Below are 19,509 nucleotides of genomic sequence, written 5' to 3'. Positions count from 1 at the left end.
GGGCAGTGAGTGGAAAGGCACGGGGGGATCGTGCCCGCTGCCACACTGAGCACCGCTGCGTAGTTCTCCAGCAGTCCCAGTCATTCCTGATGAAGTGATGGTGACACGGCCTTTGGAAAAGAGAAAACATGAAGGAAACCCACCCCCAGGAATGACCAGCTTGATTCTGAGCCTCTGCACCAAGTGTGAATTACACCTCTTTCCCTGAAAACAGGAGGCTTTTTTTCTTTTTTTTTTTCTGGGTGGTGATGAGAAACCGAAGGTCAGGAATGAGCCCCCTGAAGGCACATGAAGAACAAAATACGATGTGTTTTAACTGGCGTGAAAGGTTAACGGGGAAGATCAACATCCAATGGCTGGAGCTGAGGGAAAAGGGGGCTTGTTTGGGCAGAGCCCGAAGCGGAGCGTAGGCATTGCGGGGAAGGGGAAGTGCGAAACGGTGGGGCAGAGAACACGCGGCCCTTCAGCCCTGCTCAGAAATAATCGTGCAGGCTTTTTTTAACTTGGGGGTTTAGTCTGCCCTCAGTAAAAACAAGTTACATTAAAAAGCTGTGCACCAGAAAAAGCAAACCTCTTTTTCCTGGTTTCTGCTTATAAGATTTACAGGTACTTAAAATAAACCTATGAAAAACAGACCTAGTGTGCTGGAATTTGCTAACTAGTGGGAGCAATTACCTCCAGGTCCCAAGACCTAACGGAGCTTGACTTTTTGGGAACAAAACTTGGCAAGCGCTTCTTCCTGCTGCTGTTGTAAAGGTGTAGATGAAAAGATGTGCTGACCTCTGCCAGAAACCCCAGGAATCCAGTTCAGAGAGATACTCCTGTGACGGGCACGGCTGGATTCAGGCATCACAGATGGGGCTTGGTGTGGAAAAGTCGGCTAAACATTTGCTTCTCATTGTGTGGCTTCAGCGTGGCAGATTCTTCGCAATTGCCTGCTGTACCACAGTAATTAAGTGGGTCAGGAGCAGTAAGTTTAGATCCTTAACAAGAAAATAAAGACCTCGCTTGACAGCCAGCAGCGTGTCCTGCTTGTTTCGCCGGAGTCAGGAGAATTAAGGCAGGTTGCCATAGTAAAAGTTGAGCCGAGCCTTTTTGGCAGTGATTTTGTGTTGCTTCAGAGGTCACATACCAATTAACTGTAAACGCTGTGAGAGCTGTAAACCAGGCCCTCTTATGAAACTAATGCCCCAATTTCAGATGACCTAAAAAAAAAAAAAAAAAAGGAAACAATAGACTCTTCCTCTTTCCTGTAGTGGTAGAAGAAAAGCTAACGAAAGATAAGTAATGAGAAACACACAACTGACCTTTGTTAGTATAGAAATGTAAAATAATCCCCCGTTTTCTCTGGCCTGGTGCATGCATGAGTGGAAAGTGAAGTTTGTGCAATGAGATAAACGTGATAGAAGTAAAATCTGAGACGGGAATTGATTTTTATAAGACTCTCTGGTTTGGAGGGTGGAGGCAGTTTCACACTGGCGTTTTGAAGGAAATTGCTTGTCGTTGTCAGTATCTCTTCATCGTTCCTGGCTCGGGGAAGGAGCTCCTGTTGCCCACAGCAGTTGTAAAAGGCCTTTGGGAAGGATGAGATTTTCCTCCTAAAATATTAAGGGACAAGTAACAAGAAAGTTAATTTTTATTTTTCTTTTTTAAATCTATCAAATGCATTGTCCTGCAAACAGGAGCACTCCGCAGACCACCTTCCCTTGCAGATTAAGAGACAGGACCAGCTTTGCTGCTGCGTTTGTGGACTCCCTTTGGACTAAATGCTATTAAAAGGGTTTGTGCCCTGATGTCTGTGCCCGTGCCGATGGGAACCAGTGTCCAGCTCCATTAGGAGTTGGTACAAAGCAGCAGAGCTCACATCAATTCGGCCACAGGAGGCAAACTCAGTCTCTTAACTCTAGTATCTCATCAACAATCACTCAGAAATGTTGCTCATGTCTCTGTGTCGTGGTTATTAGGTGCAAGAAATACAGTTTTAAAACTGTAATTAATCATTTCTATGTAACCTCTTTTTCTACACATTTATGGCATCAGTGGGTATGACTGTTTATTATGTCTTACCTATAAAATCTGACCTATTTTATATACTCTTTATGGAAACAGTGTACAGTCATAAATTAAAAGATGCAACTGTTTTGGATATTTTACTGGTGGTCTTGTATTTTCCTGCCAAAAGTACAGCTGGTTTAGGTTTCTCGGGATAACATTATAAAAGGCTGTATGCATTTTGCAAGTTTATGCTTGAATGGCCAAGCCAGAGGTGGAATGACTCAACCTTCCCAGGAGCAACACGTACCAAGTGATGAATCAAAACAGCTAACTGAAGCTCAGTGGCTTACAGGGCCGCTGTGAAAAGCCGTTCTCATTTATGGTGTTTTATCTGGTGGGCAGAACTCGAGATGGTCGTTGTGCTGATGGTGCTAGGCTACAGCCTGTGTCTGTCTTTTTGTATTTGATGGGGTTTTGGTGCAAAACTAACCGAGAATCCGGCCTTACATCTGTCTTATATGTGCTGCAAGACCTATAGGGTTACCGCATTGAATGAAGCCATTCAAGCCCTGCTGAGCAGACACCTTTACTGGGAGCTCTGGGTGTGCCTGACTGGGTTTGAGCCCTCAGGAGTGATGGGGAGCCCAGAGCTTGCAGCCGTGCCAGCGTAGGTAGCGTGTTTCTGTGTCAGCTCGTCGGTCTGGCTGGTTTGGTGTAAAATTAGATGACTCTGCAAAGGGGTGATGATGCTGAATTAATGGTGAAGTCTACAGGCTTCTTTAGGCAAAACGTTGATGACAGCCTCCTATGGATCTAATTCCCTGCTGTCAGCGGACTTACTCCAGACAGAGATAGGCCCGACAGCAGAAAGTTCAGCCCTGTTGTCATGAGAGCAACTGGCACAGTCGGATCTTGGAAGCGCCCAGCATTGGCTGGACAGAGCCGAAACCCTCCGATTCCTGCGGGAGTGCAGGAAAGCTTGTGTTGTCGTCGTCATCATTGTCTTAGAAGGAACTACCAAAGGGGGAAAAACGCAACCGTCTCTCTAGAGCGAGCACAGAACATACAAACCAGCGGTGTGCTTAACCCTGTGAGACCTATTGCAGAGAGCCAAGGTTTTCCAGTGTGCCAGCTGGCCAGCTGGAAACCATAGAATCCTAGAATCTTTTAGGTTGGAAAAGACCCTTAAGATCATCGAATCCAACCATAAACCTAAAGCTGTCAAGTCTCACTAAACGTGTCCCTAAATGCCACTCAACTGCGGATCGCTCCTTGGCTGCGGAAACACGACTTGCAGAGGTCTGTACCTCATGGCTCTCCTCCGTGGAGGTGAGTTTGTAGGTGGTGAAAGGCACCAGCACAGACTTCCCTTCTGAGCCGGCCCTGCAGGCGGAAGAGGCAGGTGGTCCTTCATCCTGCCAGACTCCTCAGCTGAGAGCATGAATCAGAATCGCGTGTGGTAAAACTAGCGGGTACTGCTCTGCAGAGGTATCCGTCAGCCATTACCTCCCCGTAGGCTCTTCAGGCTTTTACCTCCAGTTTTCACGAGAGGCTTTTGAAATTTTTCCTGTGGGTGGTATTTAAAAAACTCATAGTCCCTTCTTTCAAAGTGACTCGGGTTTCTGCGCCCCACTGGCAGGTTCTTAGTGCTTTTGAAGGGTGTCCCACTAAGCATTCAGGAGCAGATTGCTCACATGTATACTACTGGGTTTAACGAAATATCCTGTGTCAGTTGGTGGTCCTGTCTGAAGGTGCATCAGCGTCATCATCGTTTTAACTAATGGAAGTTTTATCCTGATCCATTCACAGGTGGCTAGCAGCAGGCAGCTCCATCTCCTTGCTTTCTCCCCAGAAGCAGCCTCGACCTCACTGCACTGTGAACTGAATAGGCGTTCGATGTGTTCATTCCTGCTCCAAAATAATGCTTCCTTTTGTTTTAGGTACCTCAACCACGTACGAGCCGCCTCTCCCCAGGATCTTGCTGGAGGCTACACTTCTTCTCTTGCCTGTCACCGAGCCTTACAGGATGCTTTCAGTGGTCTTTTCTGGCACCACAGTTAGCCAGCGTGCATCAGCCCGGGATCAAGGGACACCGACCGGAGTGAGGAGCAAACCGAGCCAGCAAAGGTTGGGTAAAATTGCTGCCATCTGCACAATGGCTAAGCTGCAGTCACTTTTCTGCGGAAAACCAGCTGTGTTTAAGTGTTAAAGGGGAAAAAAAAACCCCAAACAACCCGTCTGCACGAGAGCTTTGTAAAATGGCAGATGCATTTTTGCGGAGGGGGAAACTCGTTAGTCATGTGGCACTTGGCTGAGGGAGGCTGAAGCAATAAGCCACATCTAATGGAAGATGTGAATAACTCAGCTGTATATGTTTGAGGTTTAAAGAAATACACTTGTAAATTTTTTTTAAATAAAGCCAGACTTTTTTATTAAAGTTTGTGGTTTTACTCTTGTTGCAGGTTTTTATTTGCACAAGCATTTAAATGCCATTTTGATTATAACATTTAGTGTCAATATTCAAGCCTACATTTTCTTCCCATAAAACTAGTTTCCCCAGTTCAGACAAGTGGGTTTTTCCTCCTGCCAGCTGGATGATATGAGAAACCCTGGAACTATGCTGACACAACTCTTATGCAGGGTCCTTCCTGATGTCACTTGGTTCTTTGTCTGGAAAACAAATCTTTAGCTGAAAGTCTTTCAATGGAGTTCCTCTAGAAGCAATCTAAGAAGCCTCGATACAAGGCTAGGTCGTGAAAGCAGTCAAAATTGGTTTCATTTTTTTTTCTGTTTAGCTCCATTTGTGACTTCTCTGTCACATGTTCAGGAGCTTCTTTTGGCAGGAACATCCACCTGTCTGGCTTTTGGGATGATCCTTGCCACTTCATCTACTGCTTCCTTCTGCTCTCCTTGCAGCAGCGTTGGGCTTCCTCTGGTGGGATTGGTCTGTGCCACGAGTGTGTATGAGCTGCAGGAGACTGGAAACTGCTCGGGACAGCGAGCGCCTCTAGAGTAAAGCCTGGACCGTGTTTTATGGGTGACCTGGTAACAGTTGTTGAAAACTGCTCTGAGGCCTGTACTACATGAATGTATTTTTTCTGTGTTGTAATAAAGAGAAGAGTAAGCTCTACTCCAGACTCTCTGCTTTCTTTAGGAAGGAGAGGGAGGTGCCGAAACTTCCATTGCCCTCTCTCTGAAATCCTGTTGTTTGTGCCCAGAATGGTTGCTGACAGGTAGCTTTACCCAGAAGGCAGAGGTGTAGAAAAGGTCGTCGTACCCCTGGCAGGGGCAGGTGGCCTGGCCTTAGACAGAAAGCCCGTGGCTGGGCGTTGCAGGATGCGGCCGCGCAGCGTGTGTGAGACCGCTGGCACACTCGCACTCGCGTTGTAGCGAAACCCTCGGACGAGCGCTGCTTTCCGCCTGCGGCCCTTGCTCCATTCCTCTCAGCTGTAAGGCTTAAAAGGCCCTTTATTTCTCTGTTCCCTCACTCATGGTGGATGGCCACCACCATTGCTGGACCTAGCTGACGGTTTTCCGAGCAGCCAGAAGCTGTGGGCATCCATTTCCTCTGTCACGGATGCCTGACAGCCTGTCTCCTGCTCCCAGGTACAGGTAGTGGCACTCCTCCTGGCACTCAGCTCGGGACCCCTGGAGGGAGCAGCGGCAACCAGGAGGACTCTGTACCATTCCCGGCTCACCCAGACTGGTAAAGATGCCACCTCACCAGTGATCTGCTTCATCTTCAGTTCGTACAGCCTCAGGCCGCAGCCCTAATGAACGCAGAACCGCATACGCCTATTAACACGTGTCACTTACGTGCACGCGTGTGCGCACGGGCTGGCGTTGCTGTTTCACGGGAAGGGCTGTGCACGGCAGTGGCAACTGCACAGAAACACGGGAAAGCCCCGGGTTAGGAGCGTAACTACATGTAACCCATTGACTGGCACCTGAAGTCACGCCGCTAAAATAACAATGACCTTTAATCCTTAAGTGAACAGAACTTTTAGAACTAAAATCCTTCCCTGCTCTGGGATGCCTTGGTCCTGTGCTGCCAGTCAGTTACCTGGCTGACTTGTTCACACAAAGATGGCGACCGAAGCCCGGTTTCCGTTAATGCGGCAGTGCCAAGGAGCCCTCAGTTTGGACTGTGAGGCAATGCACAAAGGGACTGTCTCTGGCAGCACAGGCACGTTAGTGTAGATCCCAGGGCGCCTGCATCGTTCCAGGATGGTCGAGGGCCTTATGGCTACACCGCTGTTCATGGAGGGCTCTGAAGAACACGAGCAGCTTTCAGATGTTTATGGAAACCCACGGGGCAGCACTAGGAAAGCACAGTGCAGTCAGAAAACGTGACAGGCAGCAGAGACGGCATCGCAGGCTGGAGGCAAGAGTCCAGAGCTTGCTCTGGAGGAGCAGTGACTGGTGGGGAGAGGATACAATGTGCCCAGCGTTGACATCACGGGCCTTGGCAGTTGTTTGGGCGAGAAGCAAGACATGAGGTTGCAGGCCCCAGAGCTGGGGAGGGTGACGGCCATCTGGTGAGGGAGTTGCTGGGCGGGAGCTCTGAGCTGGGACTGGAAGAAAACATCTGAAACAGAGAGGGTGATTTGGGTTCCTCTGGCCAAATAACTACTTGTGGTCGACATTGCCCAACAATAGCTTGGATGGGTAAGAAAAGGAAATCAAAGGCAGAGGCTTTTGGAATCCCTGCAGAATACAGCTAGCCAGTCAGAGAGATCATCCAGGGACTGTGGCAGGGGAGTGGTGGGGGAGGCGGGGAGAGCTGGGGGACGGTGGAGGCACAGGAGCCGCAGGAGGACGCAGTTTCCAGACGAGAGAACCATTCAACCAGGCACTGGTTTTCGGTCCAGCGCTTCAGTGCAAGCGGGCACTTAATCTGCAGATGTGCAGATTGCATTAGAGTATCTCCTGCTTTAACGGTGGGGAAACACTAAGTTAGGAGTCAGCTAATCCCTGACTAAACCTCAGTGTTAAAAAGCATTTATCACTGGAAGCCTAGGAACGAGTACGCGTGGCTATTCGGGCCTTTCTGAACTTGGGGTTATGTTTCTGAAAGGTGATCTTGCTTACGCAAGAGCTGTTTGTGCATCTGCTAACAGTGACCCCATATTCTCAAACACCAGGACCGTCTGTGAGAGAGAACCCAGCTCAAGGGTCACACAAGTCACCCTGCTCGACCCAACAAAACACAAAAGTCTGGTTTCACCACAAACTGCACGTTATCAAAATGGCACAGCAGAAAACCATCCCAGTGCGTCACTGAACTGTCACAGGGTATGAAACGAACAGAGAGCAGAAAAGTGACAAAACACATTTATTACAAAAAAGCAAAGGTTGTTTGTTTTGTTTTTTTTTTGTGGTAAGAACAATTTCAATCTCCTTATTGATCCCACAATTGAAAAAAAGGGTAAATGCAGGACGCAAGGCTCACACAGGAAGGCTGCAACATGCATCACGCATCTCAGCATGAGACGGGTATCGCAGGTATCCTTCAAGTACTTTAAGGAGTAAACCAGAGGTAACCTAAGCACACCTTACACAAACCACTGCGGTAGTTACTGTAACTCTCGTCTTCAACGTGGTAACTTTTCCTCAGAAAAACCCTTGCTGGTGCACAGACGTTTCGAGGCTGGTTGTGCTGGAAGAAGGTTCGAAAAAGTTTTTAAGTTATTTAACATACACTGAACAGACCGGACTAAGCCACAAACCGTGTAACGCTTATGGGATTCGACAGGAAGAGATGAGAGTTAAAATCAGGATTAACAGCCACAAACAAAAACTGTTGCAGCAGTAACAGGAGATCTTTACTAAATGCCAAAAATGACTTTCAGAAAACCTGTATCGAGCTATGCTTGGACCTACATCTCAGTGCTACCCACCACCAGCACAGAAATTAAGTTTCATGGCATTACAGCTTTATCAAACCCTCCCCTTCCCTCCAGTTCGTGCAACTGCAGACTGGAAGCCTCTCCCTTCCTCCCTTGTCATGTAGTGCAAAGCCCAGGATCACTGAAATCAACTAGTTTCTACAACTACTTCAAGAAACAAATGAGCGATTATAAACAAAATACAATCAAATTCAACATCCAAGATCTCTAAGGATATCTATTTCTCGATTAAATTGTACAAAATGGGATTCTGCTGATGTAGCGACTGCAGAACTAAACTGAGTCCGCACAAGCATAAGGGAGGAGGTCAGAACTGGGACCAGTCACTTGGACGTGCACCATTCTACCCTGGGTGAAAACGAAACTCCAGTTCCTAAGCATTCAGCTAAAAGAAACGTGAGCTGGACGTTAGACACCCCATCCTCCCCCAGTACACAATCTCAGGCATAAAGGTCTGGTTTATGGCCTGGAGGATGATCCTCTCCACCATTTTTTCTGTGGAGGCTCATGCTGAGATCAGAGGAGCGGACTGCTGTTGCCAGGAGCACATGGAGCCCCGCAGCTGCTGCACACGTGCAGGCCCTCAGTCCTGCCACCTACTCCTGCCCTCGCACCAAAGCACAGCATTGCTGTCACATGGCTGACAAGGTGGGACCAGCCCAAGACAGCAAAAGAAGAGGCCTGAAATCCCAGTTTGTTCCTTACCTTCATCAGGGCAGGGCCTCTTGTACAGCACGTCCGCTGGAATCTGGAAACTGATGCACAGCATCTCCTTGTTTGGTGCAACGTTTCTAACCAGGTACGTGGAACAGCGCCCATCTAAGGAGGTCCCCAGCGAAGCTTCGGCTCGTTCTTGAATATCTCTGGCAGGGTCGTCATGTTTGGAGAACCCGTAGCAGTGCACCGTGGGAAGGCTGGCAGCGCTGCACGGCTCCCCGACTAAGAGATGCCTGAAAACCTCCAGAAACTCAATAGCCGAAGCCGGCAAATTCATGACTATGTGAAAAGAGGGTTTCTGTTCTTCTTTCAGAACTTGGAGCTCTTTACTTAGTTCTTCTCTCACTGGCCCCAGGAGGAAGTCTCTGCCATCCATATTGAATGCTTTTATTTTGTTCTCTACTTTGTTCAGTTTGCAGTTGTGCAGGAGCCAGCTGTAGGACTCGGGATTGAGATCGTTTGCAAATACCCGGCACTTTTTCTTTGCTGCTGGAATAGCAAAAGGTCCAATCCCAGCAAAGACATCGAAAAGGATGTCGCCGGGCTTTAAAAGCTCAACAACACGGCCGTGTTCTGTGGAAAGACGAGGGTTCCAGTAGACTTTAGAGAAGTCCAATTCATATGCAATATTGTTTTCTTTGACCTGAAAGTCAAAAACATTTGCTTAAGCCTCTGTGTTCAAATTCCAGGCACGTTTAAGCATTATCAGCAATGAAGACAGCTAAAAACCAAGGTGCTTTATCAAAAGGTAAGGCACACAGTGACATTTGTCCCAACAGTAGTACACATGAATCTTGTATAAACAGATCCGCTCATCAGAAATAGCCACAAGGAATGTTCCAACTGTCAATCCAGATGGCTGGCTTGTGCGTGTCTCAATCACCAGGTGGAAATAAAGCAGTAACGTGAAATGACCATAAAAAAAATAAACATCTGAGGCTTTTCAAGAGCTTTGTGGCTAGCTGACAACTCCCTTATTGAAAGCAGACCTTGGGAAGACGCCTCAAGCCCTCCTTAGCAGAGTCCGCACAGTAAATAAGAATCTGAGCATGATGCAGCACAAGAATGGCAGCAGACAGCCAAATTCAGCGCCGTCACGAGCCAATTCTGCAGTTTGAAAAAACACTCTCAAGGTAACAGAATCTGGAAACCCATCCAAACACAAACTTTGGGATGACTACTTGCTTAAGAACAGACCTATAAAGAAACAGTATTTATTCAGATGGGAGTGGGATGCAAGATAACGCTCCCTTTGCACCACCAGACGTGAACTGTGACTTGTCACTTGAAGTCACTTCAGATCCCAATCCCTGCACTGTTTGCTCTGCCAGCAGGAAACGCTCCGCGGTGTACCTGCGCTCCTCGGCGCGCAGCTCAGGGTGTGCTGGATGTGTGCTTAATGACCATCTGTGTCACACTTGATTACCGCTTCCGCCTTGACCATTCATAGCATCATCTGGTTGGAAGAGACCCTCAGGATCATCAAGTCCAACTGTTCACCCTGCACTGTCAGGGTCCCTAAACCATGTTGCTCAACACCAAATCTACACGGTTTTTAAACACCTCCAGGGATGGGGACTCCACCACCTCCCTGGGCAGCCTGTTCCAATACTTCACAACCCTCTCTGTAAAGAAATTTTTCCTGATATCTAACCTAAATTTCCCCTGGCGCAACTTGAGGCCATTCCCTCTCATCCTGTCACTCACAACGTGGGAGAAGAGACCAACCCCCATCTCCCTACAACTTCCTTTCAGGTAACTGTAGAAAGCGATAAGGTCCCCCCTAAGCCTCCTCTTCTCCAGACTAAACAGTCCCAGCTCCCTCAGCTGCTCCTTATAGGACAAGTTCTCCAAACCCTTCACTAGTTTTGTTGCTCTTAAACTGAATGCTTCTTAAATTCAAATGCCTCCTCTGTGCCTTTACAGGGTCTCCTCCCAAGCTATTCAACTTTATTTGGTAATCTAACGTCTTCTCTTCTAAAGGATAAAACTGCTAAGGTTGGGAAAAATATTTTTTAGTCAAACTGGTGGCCAAGTTTCCAGCTAAAGACAAAGAACCCGACGTGAGGAATACTTGGCACACTTACGTAGTGCTTTTTGCACCTGAAAAATGTCAAAACAGGAGAGATGGGGTTTGTCTCACTGTTGACAGAAAAGGAAAAAGGCATAGGCAAAATCCTGCCCGAGTTGCAAAGCCAGTGAGATTTAAAAACACAATCTTATGTTCTGTACCAGCCACTGTACAAGGCTTGCTGACACTGAGAAACAGCATTTTCTTAGATCAAATCCACTAAACATTTTTGCTTTGCAGTGAGAAACACCTCTTGCTACAAGTGTGTAATTAGTATCTCTGTACAAAACTTTACTTCCGCTGCTTTTACGTATCATTAAAATCTCGGCTGTGAACTTGAAAGAACACTTACCTTTATCATCCCCATGGTTGTGAGTTTGCTCTTGGCAGACCAGGACAAGTTAACACAGAAATAACTCCCAACTCTTGCCCTCTAAAAGGAGCGTCAGGAATGAGCACTGTGTGAAGGAACGGTCTTAACAGCATCTCTTCATCACATCTTTCCAGTAGATACTTTTGAGTTTTAACGCATTAAATTCAAAGTAACGGGGAAAAAACCTGTACCTTGGTTACCAGGTTGCTCTCTCCAGCGAGCACTTCCATTTGAAAATTTCTGTATGTGCTGTCAATAATACTGGTTTTATTCACGACGCAGGTGATTCCCGGATTCTTGTCAATTATAACCTGGCCTGAAAGAAGGGCAGAAGGTATTCTGGTTAAGGGACTACATCTGAATGTTCTACAAGAGACACCAACACTGCTGTTTACAGTGGAATTAACAAAAGCAAGCGTGTATTAGAACCACCTTCCTCTAAGGATTCGGGGTGGCAGATGTGACATCTTTGTAAGGCACACACTTCACCCTGACCCCTTCTTTGTACAAGTAATTTATCGTTAGAATAATCATTAAAATACCTTTTAAACAACATACAAAACACACAAATTATTTTTTTGAGAAGAGTTGTTTCACCTACCAATCAAATGCCTGTATGGCAGCTGATGATCTCTAAGATTCAAATGAGCTATGTGACCAACGCGGCTAAATCCAGAGGTGACTTCTTGACCTTCAGGAAGGACTGCTCGTAGGATCTCCTCTGACTTGAAGTTCTCGTAAGTCAGCTCCAAGTTATACTTGGACACCTCAGGACTAACACTAAGCTGTTTTAATACCTCTTGCTCTGATTCTCCCAGTGAGAATTCTTGTATTTTATGAGGATCCAAAATAACAAGTCTACTGTCCTCATCTTCTGGATCCTCAACCACTCGCTTGAGACCAGGCCGCTGTAGTACTGTATGTTTTAGGGACTTCAGCAAAGTATTTACAGTTTCTTTCTTGACTTTAACAACTGGAACAACCACTGTCCTTTTAAAAGCTTCTCTGTTGAGTAGTGTCATCCCACGTACTTCAGGATGTGGCGAATACAGTTCTAGATTAGCTTTATCCTCCACAGTTTCAGGCATTGTAAAAAAACTATTTTTTTTTGCCACTACAAAGAGCCCAGGTATTCTGCCAGAATATTGCGCCAATAGCATCCAAACTGCTGGAAATGATATATTTGACGCAGCTGCCCTAAAATGATTAGTTTTCAGTAGTCTGGCAGAGTATCCAAATCTCCATAAAGTCCTAGAAGAGAAATTATTCATTTTATAGACATTATGTAATCATTCCATTAAAAAGGCTGCAAATCACATAGATTTGCTGTTCTTTTAAAGTAGAATTTCCATCTGTACCCAACAATCCACAATGGTTTAGTAAAGCTCTTTATTATGAATTATATACTACAAATTTCTGTCCTTTTGCAGATTATTTTTAGACTTAAACATTAACTAACTTTAAGCAATGAGATAATCCCCCGCCCCCCTGCCAAAATACAATGACCTCTCTTCGTTCTAATAAATGTGGTATTAATCCCAGTAAGCCAAATGGAAAAATTTCTACTGTCTTGATCCTACTGTTGGATCCCTTCTGCCTCCAATAAAATTCATTACCAAGCAGTGGTTGCTAGAAAACAGTTATTAGAATAGTGGTCATAACACTCTTCAGCAATTTCTGCCTCCTATACCCCAGTGGTAAGGAGTTACACACTCCGTGGCGTCTTTGCTTCAGGAGCTGCGTTCCAGAAAGACCATTAATTAAATGCAGAATTCCCCTAAAGGTACAGGGAAGCATTAGTAATGTCTGTTCAAGCAGCTGAACCCCTCTCCATAGTTCACTTACAGGATGGGGACTCGAAAACTGACTTTACACTTCTCTAAATGGTTTCCTCCACTAGAGATGGTCCGAAAGGGCCCGACTTTTCTGACTCTGCGTTGGCTGCTCCTAGGCAGGAATCAAAGATTAAGGCAGTGCGTGAGCCCGATGTTTCTCCTGACTCCTCGGGAAGTTTAAGAATGGGAGTTGACAGGAGAGATGCAAACTAGCTCTGACAAGAAACCGGTTCTCTTGCCCACCTCAGGCATCTACACCCTGACATACGGGCTGCTGCCCTCCTTCGGGGCAACAAGCCACGAGTTTCTTCTTCGAAAGAGGGGCTGGGCCTGACCCCTAGCAAAGCTGTCCCTGCTCCCATCCTGCCTCCCCCACAACTCCCAGCTCCTCGCTGAGACTCCCTCCATCTCCCAGCCAGCTCGTTTCCCTAAGCCGAGTTTTTGGCAAAGCGCATCTCCTTTCCCTGTCGACTCAAAAATAAACATTACATTCCTCACGCCTGCTACGGAGGAGAAAAGACTTCATCCCGAGGCCAGAGCATGCCAGTGTTTTCCTTAGGCACTCCCCTTCTCCCTCGCTGGAAACTGCTCCTCCCTGGCTTCGCACGGCCTTCAGGGAATTAGGCAAGCCCTCGCGATAAAAGCCCCCACGCTGGGGCCGGGCGCAGGTCCCTGCACCCCGCTGTCTCGCGAGGACGAACATCTTCCCAAACTGCCTGTGGAAAGACCTGCCTTTCCCTCGTAACCAAGATCCCGCCAACATCGCCGTGTGCCCCGTTCTTCCCTCAGAGGAAACTGAGGTGAAGCGGGGCGGGCGGTGCCGCTGGAGGGCTGCTTCCCGCTCCGCCCGGCCCCGGCTCCACAGGCAACACCGAGCACAGAGACCGCAGGGCCGGTCGGAGCGGCGCCGGCCAGGCCTCACCCAGCGAACGGAGCCCCGCCGGGGCGGGCGGTGCCGCCAGCGCGGCTCCGCGCAGGGAGGAGCTCGGAGAGGCCCCCGCCGTCCCAGGCCCTCCCCGGCCTGAGCCGCCCGCCGCTGGCCGGGGGGCAGGGCGGTGCAGGCCCGGCCGCGGGCTGCAGGGCCGGGGCCGCCGCCGAGAACCCCCGCAGGCAGACCGAGACCGAGACCGAGACCGAGACCGAGACCGAGACCGGGGCCGGGGCCGGGGCCGCGCCGTTGTCATGGCTACTGCCCCCCCCCCCCCCCCCGCCCTCACCTCATGCCGAGCCGCGCCGCGCCCGCCAGCGCCCCGCTACGTCATCGCCGCCGCCGTGACGCCGCGCCTCTGCGCCGCTCCGTGTGGCCGCGCCGAGGGGGAGGGCGGGGCTGGAGCGGCGGCCCCGCCCCAGGACGGCCCCGCCCCTCATGACGGCCCCGCCCCCCCGGCCGTCCCGCCCCCCGGCGCCGCTCCCCTCAGAGGCGAGGCGGCGGGGCAGGGGCTGCCATGGCGCCGCCGCCGTGGGGGGCCGAGCGGGGCTGGTACCTGTCGGCCCGCGAGGAGCAAGAGGAGGAGGCGGACGAGGACGGAGAGTCCGCCCCGTTACTGCCGCCGCCGCCGGGCAGCGTGCGTGTGAGGGGGCGGCTCGGCGGTGGGGAGGGGGAGCACCCTGAGGGGGCTGCGGTCCCTGGGCGCGCTCGGTCGGGCGGCGCCGGTTTGGCTTCGCTTCGCTTCCCTTGACGTGCTTTCCCCGGGTGCTGTGTCTGTCAGGGCGGTCCCCGGCCCCGCGGCTGGTCGGCTCCGGGCCGGGAGGCAGCGGGGGCGGCTGCCCCCGGCGGTGCTTCGTTTCGAGAAGTTCGAGGAGCGCGGCCCGGGCGGGGGGAGGGAGGCCGCGGGCTCAAAGGTCGGGAGGGTCGATGCCGCTCGGCGGACGGGGCTGCGCGGGCGGCTCCGGGGGGTGGCACCTGGCGAGGGCAGCGGGAAGGGCCGCGCGGTGAAGCTGAACACCGCGTCCTGGCGCTTCTGCCGATCCGGTGGATGCTTTGATCCCACAGCTCCTGGAAGCGCCGCCGCCCGCGCTGCCCCTCGCTCCTGCTGGGAGCACGCAGGGATAGGCGGCTTGTAAGCCTGCATCTCGCTGCGCTCCTTTTGCGCGCTGGTATCGGCGTGCTCAAAGGTTGCAGTCGTCTTGGGATCCTTACGGGCCAGCATCGTGTTGTTTTAAATGCAGGAGGGTTTGCGTGGTCTTAGAATGAGAAAAGAGGTTTTTCTGATTTAGATTAGGGAAGGAAAGGTTGGCTGGCTCTTCCTCCTTCCCCCTTAAATTTCCTCCTATGACCTCTTGCACTAATTGCACTTTGTTTTGCCCTTTTCACAGAATCCTCCAAATCGTGGCTCTTCCTTTGGTTTCTCAGTGTTTAATTTAATGAATGCCATCATGGGAAGTGGCATACTTGGCTTGTCCTATGCTATGGCCAACACAGGGATCATGGGCTTTAGGTAAGTTTTCAGTTTTTATGCATGCTTATTTTTAAACTCAGCCTGTAGCTTTAAATGGAACAAAACTTGATTACTAAGACTCCTGCGCAAAAGCTGAGGAAGAAATAAAGAGCTTCTGCTTTTCAGCATTGTTGAATAAGATCTTTCTTTGGTTTAGTCATTCAAATCTGGCTTAACATAAGCACTGCCCAGAAATTGCATTAAATTGCCACATGGTGGCAATTTCTTGGCCATTACTCCTAATAGATTGATATTTATGTTTTAAAGCTGCTGTCTCTTTTGCTCCAGAAAGCCCATTTCTGGAACTAGGATGGCTACATACCTGAAAAATGTGAATCAGCCTCTGCTTTTGTTTGCACTTCTGCTTGTTGCACATAATAATCTACAGATAATGGGGCCAAAGTCGCCAGAATTGTGACTCTTACTGTTTTCTAAGCATTAGCTTCACTTCATTAGAAGATGGCATTTTTGTCTGTGTACAGACACTCTGATGTTTATGTCCTCTTTTTAATTCGTACATTGGGTCTTTACCCTGTGTAGTACGTGATACGCTTTTGTGGGCAATATAAGAAGCAGTGAAACTTGGCAAGTTTTGGGAAGGTCAGAGACTATATGAACCGTAGTCAGCAGATATGAGCCATGAAATGAGGAAATCTTGTCTTGTGGTAGCTTACTTCTTGCAAAAATAGCATTCTTAAAGATAGAAAGTGCATTCTACTCTACAAGTGCTTTAATCGTATGTATTTTGTGTTTTCAGTATCTTGTTGCTGATTGTTGCCAGCCTTGCTTCTTACTCTGTGTTTCTTCTGCTTAGTATGTGTACTCAGACTGGTAAGTGAAAAGGATTTATCTAACAGTCATCTCTGAAATACTTCCTCACCTATCTCACAAGGACAGGACCCAGTATAATTATTAGAATTAACAGCATGTTGACAGATAGCTGTATCTGATTTGGTGATGTGAAAATTTTTAATATTTTTAGTGATTACTATGTGCCATTTAAAAATACAGTTTTGAAACTTCTTATGAAAAGTAAATGCCAAACTTGCTGGTTTCTAGATTTTCAGTTTTATTTTTTTTTAAAAAAAGCCTGTCTCATCTTTCCAAAAAGGTAGATCCTGTATTTCTGTTGCAAAATAATTTTTGTGCTGGCTGGACTGCACTGCTTCCGTGTGTACTGTTGCTTTCAGTGGACTTTCCTTCCCCTTGTAACATATATTTTGTTGACGGTTTGAAACGGATACCTTTCAGGTTTTGTAATCATACTGGATTATCAGAATCCTCATGGCACTTTATAGATGCAGGTATTTACTACATTTTTGATAGTGAATGAGAAGTCACATTAGTGACAAAGTTAGGCTGCTTTGAGAATGTTCGAGCAGTAGATTCTAATATCTCCAGCCTCTTTTGCTGATGTTTTAATTCATGCTGCTTTTAATTGTTACTGAAACAACTGACTAGTTCCTTGAGTCCTCATACACAGCGATGACGTTATAGTTTCCATCTCTTTCAGTCACCTGTTTCCCTCTCTTCTGTTTTCCTCTTTTTTCAAAGGTGGTGGGAGAATGCTTCCGTTTCTTTCCTTACTGGCTTTGTTTTCTGTAGCTAGCTTTGGTCTCTCAGATGATTGCTTCTCGATTCTTCTTACCTCTGCTGCTCCTGTCCTCACCTGTTGAGTGATCTTCTTCGTACGTTCTTAAAGAATAGTCTTCAGAGGTAGGGTTACTTTTATGGTTGATATTATTGGCTACTTGATGATTTGGGACTAACTCTTTGGTAATTTTGTTCCACTCTTGGAGCTCTGCTTATTAGAAAGGAATCAGAACCTGAAAAAAGTAGCTAGAAAGATATATAAGAAGTAAAAAAGGGAGAACTTGAGATAATTGGTTGTGATCTTTATTTGCCTCTTATTTGAGGCTTAAAAGTTCTGTATTATGCAGGCACTAGGTGATTTTATGTTGTTGTCTGGTAAATTAGTAATTAGAGATATCCTTACAAAAACAAGTACTGGGGAGAGGGGAAAACTAAAGGTTTAAGCTTTTTGAAGGAAGAGAAGTTTCCACGTTATGAACTTGGAGACATAATGTACAAGCATGGTTTAACTTGTCAGTTATTGTCCAAAGGCAACTTTCTGCCTTAAGAAAGCATTTTTTAAATACACACAACTGAAAGCAAGGAATACCACTGAAACAACAGGATGAAGTATTTCTCTTGTCTGAAACGAGCACCTTACAGTTTACAATTAGTTACCATGTGATGTCAACAGATAATACTAGCACCAGAACTATGTCTAGATAAGTTTGCTGGATTTGTAGACTTCTGTATTTTGATTTTTTTTTTTAAATAAGATTTCCCTCAGATTATATTTACTATAATTCTGGTAAACTATTGAAGTAATTTCATATTAGATAGCATTTGGAGTTTTTCCTGGGAACATTGTCTTTAAAAAGTGAGAAATACTATCTGTTGTGCCTTGGCAAAGTAAAATCTGTGTACGTGTAGATAATCCAAAGTAGATAATTGACCATTTTTCTTTATAAAACCTACATGCATTTGTGAACAGTGTTGTATTATTAAGCTTAATCCATGGCAAGGAATGGAAAAGAAATTTTACTAGTTTTATATTAAGAAATGAGCTAGAAAAAATTAGCTAGAAAAGGGTGGAGAAGAAAAACCTTTGCAAGTGTTTGTAAACTATTCGTTTGGATATTCAAATCATAAAAGTAATCCTAGGAAAGAGCTGACCTATAAAATATTTTCTGAAGAGGAAGCTCTAATATTAATTCCATATTAATTCCATTTTAAACCGAGACCAGGCTTTATTAAGCATGTGCATTTTAGCTGTGTTTTAAAAATAAAGAAGTGCCTTTGATTGTTAAATTGCATCGGTCTAGACTTTGACAGAACCAGACGATTTGTGGAGACCAAAAGGCTTAGCAAAAAAATATTGCCAAGTGTCCAGTGTTAGATCTGGATTAGTTTAGTCAGTGTGAACTCTGGTGTTGATTCTGTAGGACTCGTGTTGTTTTGAGGTTTGACTGACAAAGGCTAAGCTTACCCTGTGCAGCAGAGGAACTGGGAATTTAAGTGGGATGCACTTGGAAGTTTTGTGGCTTTTTTCTTTTCATTTTGTGAGTTAGTTGTGAGTATTCATCACGCTACACTTGCCAGTTTCACTTTGCATTTCAATGGATTTATTGTTGAAAACATAACAGAAAACAAGCCAATGGGCAGAAATTATCTTTGTATCAGTTGTGCTTAATGTTTTGTTCTGTGTATTTTTGAAATTACAAAAGTAACGTGATTAAGCGTTGGGGCTTCTCAGTGTTCACAGGACACAACTGCTTACTGAAACAGAGTTACTACAGAAAATAGGCTAAGGTTTCATTTCATTTTGGAACTGTGTGGGAGATTTTGTTTTCTTTTTGTTGGTAACTCCTCATACATGTGTGCAATGTGTTTGTTCCCATATGGTATAAACGACTCTCTCTCCTAAATATGTTTAACATTTTGCTGATTTTTGATGCCATTGGAGATGGCCTTCTAAAATTTTTTCTTTTGATCAACAACTTGATAAGCAAAGAAAAATACAGAGTGAAAGATAGTAAGACATCTTGCTTAATTATAGCTGTATATAACTTGTATCAGTGTTAACAGCAGGCGTAAGAGATTAGTCCAGGTTTGTGCTCGTTTAATTTTGTTGTTTCATTTATTTTGTCATGGCACATTGGTGTCAGTAGTAGAGCGGAATGTGAAACATCACCCCAAGAAAATTGTATGAGAAAATTAACGAAGTTTTTTTGTGGGTTGTGTGGTGGTGGTTTTTTTTGGTTTGTATTTTTTTGTTTTTTTCTCCTCTGAAGCATTGATCTGACTTTGTGCAGAACTTCAGTGAAATATAAGTGCCCAGGGCCGGGCAGCTGGCAGCCTGAGGCTCCAGTTCCGTCACCGGATCTCTGTCTCCCATTCTTGTTTCATTGGTTTCAGTGGGACTCCACTCAGGTGTGATGGTCGGCCCCCAGCAGCTCAGGTTGCAGGGCTGGGCCCTAAATTGAGACGTGACAGGAGAAGCAGCAGTAGTGTACCACGGAAAGGAAAGCGAGCATTACGGCAACAAAAATTATGTGGTTTTGAGATTAATTTTACCCTTTGAGGCATTTACCACTGTGCA

The 19,509-nt window shown here is 46.8% G+C and overlaps 3 protein-coding genes across 6 annotated transcripts in view; 2 read left to right on the top strand and 1 right to left on the bottom strand.

Annotated features, from left to right (window-relative positions):
• Window positions 1-5,103, top strand: part of MNAT1 (MNAT1 component of CDK activating kinase) — a 131,809-nt gene extending 126,706 nt beyond the window's left edge. For 2 of the 3 annotated variants that reach the window (XM_086612718.1, XM_086612714.1), the window contains one exon: window positions 3,936-4,445. In XM_086612718.1, the coding sequence (XP_086468844.1) occupies window positions 3,936-4,056 (121 nt within the window). In that variant the 3' untranslated portion in view covers window positions 4,057-4,445. Of the gene's footprint in view, window positions 1-3,935; window positions 4,446-4,911 lie in introns of those variants that run through there. The other variant, XR_015222196.1, reaches the window with a different exon arrangement.
• A 2,282-nt stretch (window positions 5,104-7,385) lies between these two features.
• On the bottom strand, window positions 7,386-14,132 carry TRMT5 (tRNA methyltransferase 5). Of its 2 annotated transcripts, XM_086613520.1 has the most exons (5): window positions 14,118-14,132; window positions 11,667-12,316; window positions 11,257-11,381; window positions 8,610-9,264; window positions 7,386-7,654 (listed from the first exon to the last, which is right to left on the bottom strand). In XM_086613520.1, the coding sequence occupies exons 1-5, from the start codon at window positions 14,120-14,122 to the stop codon at window positions 7,590-7,592; spliced, it is 1,500 nt and encodes a 499-aa protein (XP_086469646.1). In that variant the 5' UTR covers window positions 14,123-14,132; the 3' UTR covers window positions 7,386-7,589. The 2 variants fall into 2 exon arrangements, with proteins under 2 accessions (XP_086469646.1, XP_009990089.2); XM_009991787.2 differs by lacking the exon at window positions 14,118-14,132.
• A 213-nt stretch (window positions 14,133-14,345) lies between these two features.
• The window catches only part of SLC38A6 (solute carrier family 38 member 6), a 41,227-nt gene continuing 36,063 nt past the window's right edge, over window positions 14,346-19,509 (top strand). Inside the window, exons 1-3 of the mRNA XM_086613638.1 lie at window positions 14,346-14,471; window positions 15,217-15,338; window positions 16,096-16,169. Coding sequence (XP_086469764.1) covers window positions 14,346-14,471; window positions 15,217-15,338; window positions 16,096-16,169 — 322 coding nt within the window. The remainder of the gene's footprint in view (window positions 14,472-15,216; window positions 15,339-16,095; window positions 16,170-19,509) is intronic.

Source organism: Tauraco erythrolophus, chromosome 6, assembly GCF_009769465.1.
Source record: "Tauraco erythrolophus isolate bTauEry1 chromosome 6, bTauEry1.pri, whole genome shotgun sequence".
NCBI classification, from domain to species: domain Eukaryota; kingdom Metazoa; phylum Chordata; class Aves; order Musophagiformes; family Musophagidae; genus Tauraco; species Tauraco erythrolophus.
This window is presented reverse-complemented; position numbering and strand designations above follow the sequence as displayed.